Raw genomic sequence first — 3448 nt, 5'->3', positions numbered from 1 at the left:
CCTCTTCCATATTCCTGCGGAGCGAATCAGCCTCATCAGAGCGGAGCACTTGTCTACTCAGCCTTCCGCAGCATGCATTAGTTTGACACTTAACAATAAACATTTAATGTGAGAAGACATCACATATTATTGTTTCTTTTTGCTTTTGACATTTTGTGCCTCGAGATACTCCGTGAAATAAACGTCGTTGTACTGCCGTTGTCCACCTTTTAATCACTCGCAAATACAAGCTCGCCGCCTAGGCTACCACTATGCGACTTTTCAACCTTTTCAATTCTGATCAATCCGTTTCATGCTTTTCAGCGACAATACTCAGCACCACATTTTTAACAGCTTCTTCTGCCACCTCCATGCGAAGCGAACATCTTGAAACACGTCAAGCACCGGGCGTGGTTGCAACTTCGAGTTATCTCCGACGAGGATACCAAGCTTGTGAGTGTACACATACATCTAGAGCGATAGATTGAAGAGTAACACAGCATTCGTAGCTACCGTTGCTGGTGATTGGGTTTACATCGATGGGGGACAATTTTCGTTTTTGAACGACGCTGGACAATCAGTCTATGAGTACTGTAAGATAAGGTTATAGGTTCCACGTAAGTATTGGTGCTGATATGTTGGTTCAGCGTCGACACTGCTTTCTATCGATCTTTCGAAAAGTTGGACGAATGCGACGGTCGTGTTGCAATCCACTGCAAAACCTAGTGGCCTTCCCAGCCTCGATAATCCGTCCCTTTGGTATTACGAAGCAGACGACCTTCTGTATACCGGATTCACTGGCTATCCTTCAGGTATCGGCGTTCTACAATCTGATCCGTTGTCACTGTGGTCTTTCAAGCCCGACGATACCGGAAGTGGAGCTTGGAATCAAGTGATTGATTCCAACTCTTCTGTTTGGGAGCCGCTTACGCGCCCTGGCGGCTCTCTCATGGCGTACAGCCAGAACAAAGCACTGGTCCTCGGTGGTGACCGTGCATACTATGAGCCCGTCTCGCCACAAACCCTTATGTCTGGCGCGGTACTCTTTGATATGGAATCCCAGTCGTTCACAAATCTTAGCGCTCAATGTTGTAACGCGACGGGTGGCATTGAGAGAGGCGCCATGGAATTCGTCCCATCTTTTGGGCCGGAAGGATTATTCATCGCCATGGGAGGGTTGAATGGACTAACTTATAATACTACCGATGGTCTCATAGGGCTGTCAACTGTCTCGGTGTTTGATCCTGCGACGCAAGAGTGGTACAATCAAACAACGACTGGAAGTCCGCCTAGTCCAAGAGTATCCTTTTGCACTGCCGGCATCAACTCAACGAACGGCACCTATGAGATGTGAAATCCGCTCTCCACCAAGAGAATGTTCAGAAAACGTGCTGACTATTGGCTTAGCTTCGTCTACGGAGGCTATGGCTGGCGCTTCGGAGACAATTCCATTCAATACGATACAATCAATGTCCTCACGCTGCCCGCATTCCACTGGTTCAGCGTACCATATCCGCCCCAGTATCCTCGGTTCGCGCATTCCTGCAATGCTGTTGGAGGGAGCCAGATCCTTTCCATTGGGGGGCTGGACGCCAGAGCCACGAACGACCTTCCTGGACCTGCAAATGAGTACAACAACTCTGCAGACCAATTTCTGCAAGGCCTGGCAATATTCGACATGACCACCATGGCCTTTGCAGATAATTTCACCGCCGCAGCTCCACCTTACGAGCAGTCTGGCGTGGTAAAACAGTACTACGCGCAAGCACAGCAGTAGGTTTGGCATGTGTTATACCGAATAGAATACCGAGGGCTGAAATTCTTGCAGAAATTACATGAAAACCCTCGTTCCAGAGGTCGCGTCACTTCTCCAAGTCACGCATTTCACAAACAGTATTCTCATCCCCTCCCCCAAACCGTGGCAATCTTCTCAACTGACTTCTCCAACCTCCAGCCTCTACCAACTCAACCTCCACCAACTCAACTTCCGCTTCCAACTCCCAACCCCCAAAACCCTCTCCATCAAAATCCAACAGCGGCGCCATTGCAGGCGGTACAGTCGCCGGTGTGTTGGTCCTTTTCGCCTCCGCCATCAGCATAATCATCTATCTCAAAAAGAAACGCAAAAATGCCCCCCAAAAAGCTGCATCTAGCCCCGTAGCTGAATTATCCGATGGGCCTGATTCGAAGAAGGACAAAGGCTTGCAGGAGATGCAGGAGGACTTTCGGCCACTGGAGCTCAGCGGAAAGCCGTTGCACGAGCTGAGTGAGCAAAACTTGCAGGAGATGCAGGAGGACTTTCGGCCACTGGAGCTCAGCGGAAAGCCGCTGCAGGAGCTGAGCGAGCAAAACTTGCAGGAGATGGAGCAGCCGGCACAGAAGATAGAGTTGCATGCTGATGGGCGATCGGAGATGGGAGCGTATGGGAACTCCTTTTAAGACCATTCTTAAGATCTGACAAGTAGCATCCTTTAAATAGCTCAGACGAGAACTAATGTAAAGGAAAATGCTACGGAAATATTAATTAGAAGACTCTTATAGTAAAAAATTATATTCGATAAACGTCGACGTCGAGATAATAAATTTAATCGAGATTTTTCTTCTATATTTAATACTCTATAGCTTTATTATATTAATTATTAAATAACTTTACTATTAATAGTTTAATATATCTTAAATTACTACTATATTTATTTCTAATAAAAATAAATTAGATTAAGTCTTAAGATAGTAAAAAAAGTCGCGAAAACTAGTAAGAGATAGATATTTCTTAAAAAATGTAATAATCTTCTTTAATATATTCTATTACTTTTAAAGTATTAATTAATAGTAATATAAGTATTAAATAACTACTAATTATCGTTTTAAATAACTTATTTATTACTTTATATATTATATTTAATCTTATATAAATTACTATTATTTAAGAAATACTATTAATTAAAAAGATATAATATAATATAAAATATTAATCTATTATATTATACTCTAATATAATATAAATTATTAAGATTTATATAATCTTATATCTAATATAATATAAAATCTTAATAAGATATTTTATAATATAATATATCTATAATATTATATTATAAAATAATATATATATAAAATATTTTGATTAAAATTTCTATATTTAGATATATTTATTTGATAAATTTAATATAATAGCTATTATTACTATAACTATTATTATTATAATTATTTATTATAATTATTACTATTATAACTATTATTATTAATAACTATTACTATTATATCTATTACTATTATATCTATTACTATTATATTTATTACTATTATATCTATTATTATTATATCTATTATTATTATATCTATTATTATTATATCTATTATTATTATATCTATTATTATTATATCTATTATCGAAATATAACTTTTATATATTTTAATTATTATATTTTTTAATTATTTAATTATAATTATAATAGAAGTAGTTATAATAGAG

The 3448-nt window shown here is 38.9% G+C and overlaps 1 protein-coding gene across 1 annotated transcript; it reads left to right on the top strand.

The window, feature by feature from the left end:
• Nucleotides 1–251: 251 nt before the first annotated feature.
• HO173_007505 (uncharacterized protein) lies at nucleotides 252–2418 on the top strand (the record flags this gene model as incomplete). The annotated part of the gene is made up of 6 exons (XM_037309408.1): nucleotides 252–432; nucleotides 489–572; nucleotides 627–1329; nucleotides 1387–1752; nucleotides 1808–1872; nucleotides 1934–2418. 6 exons carry the CDS (start codon nucleotides 252–254, stop codon nucleotides 2416–2418), a joined length of 1884 nt encoding a protein of 627 aa, XP_037163487.1.
• Between the last annotated feature and the right edge of the window lie 1030 nt (nucleotides 2419–3448).

Source organism: Letharia columbiana (assembly GCF_014066305.1).
Source record: "Letharia columbiana isolate WasteWater2 chromosome Unknown Sc0000025_s0, whole genome shotgun sequence".
Classification (NCBI taxonomy): Eukaryota; Fungi; Ascomycota; class Lecanoromycetes; order Lecanorales; family Parmeliaceae; genus Letharia; species Letharia columbiana.
The sequence above is the reverse complement of the archived record's forward strand: the minus strand, read 5'-3'. Positions and strand labels throughout refer to the sequence as shown.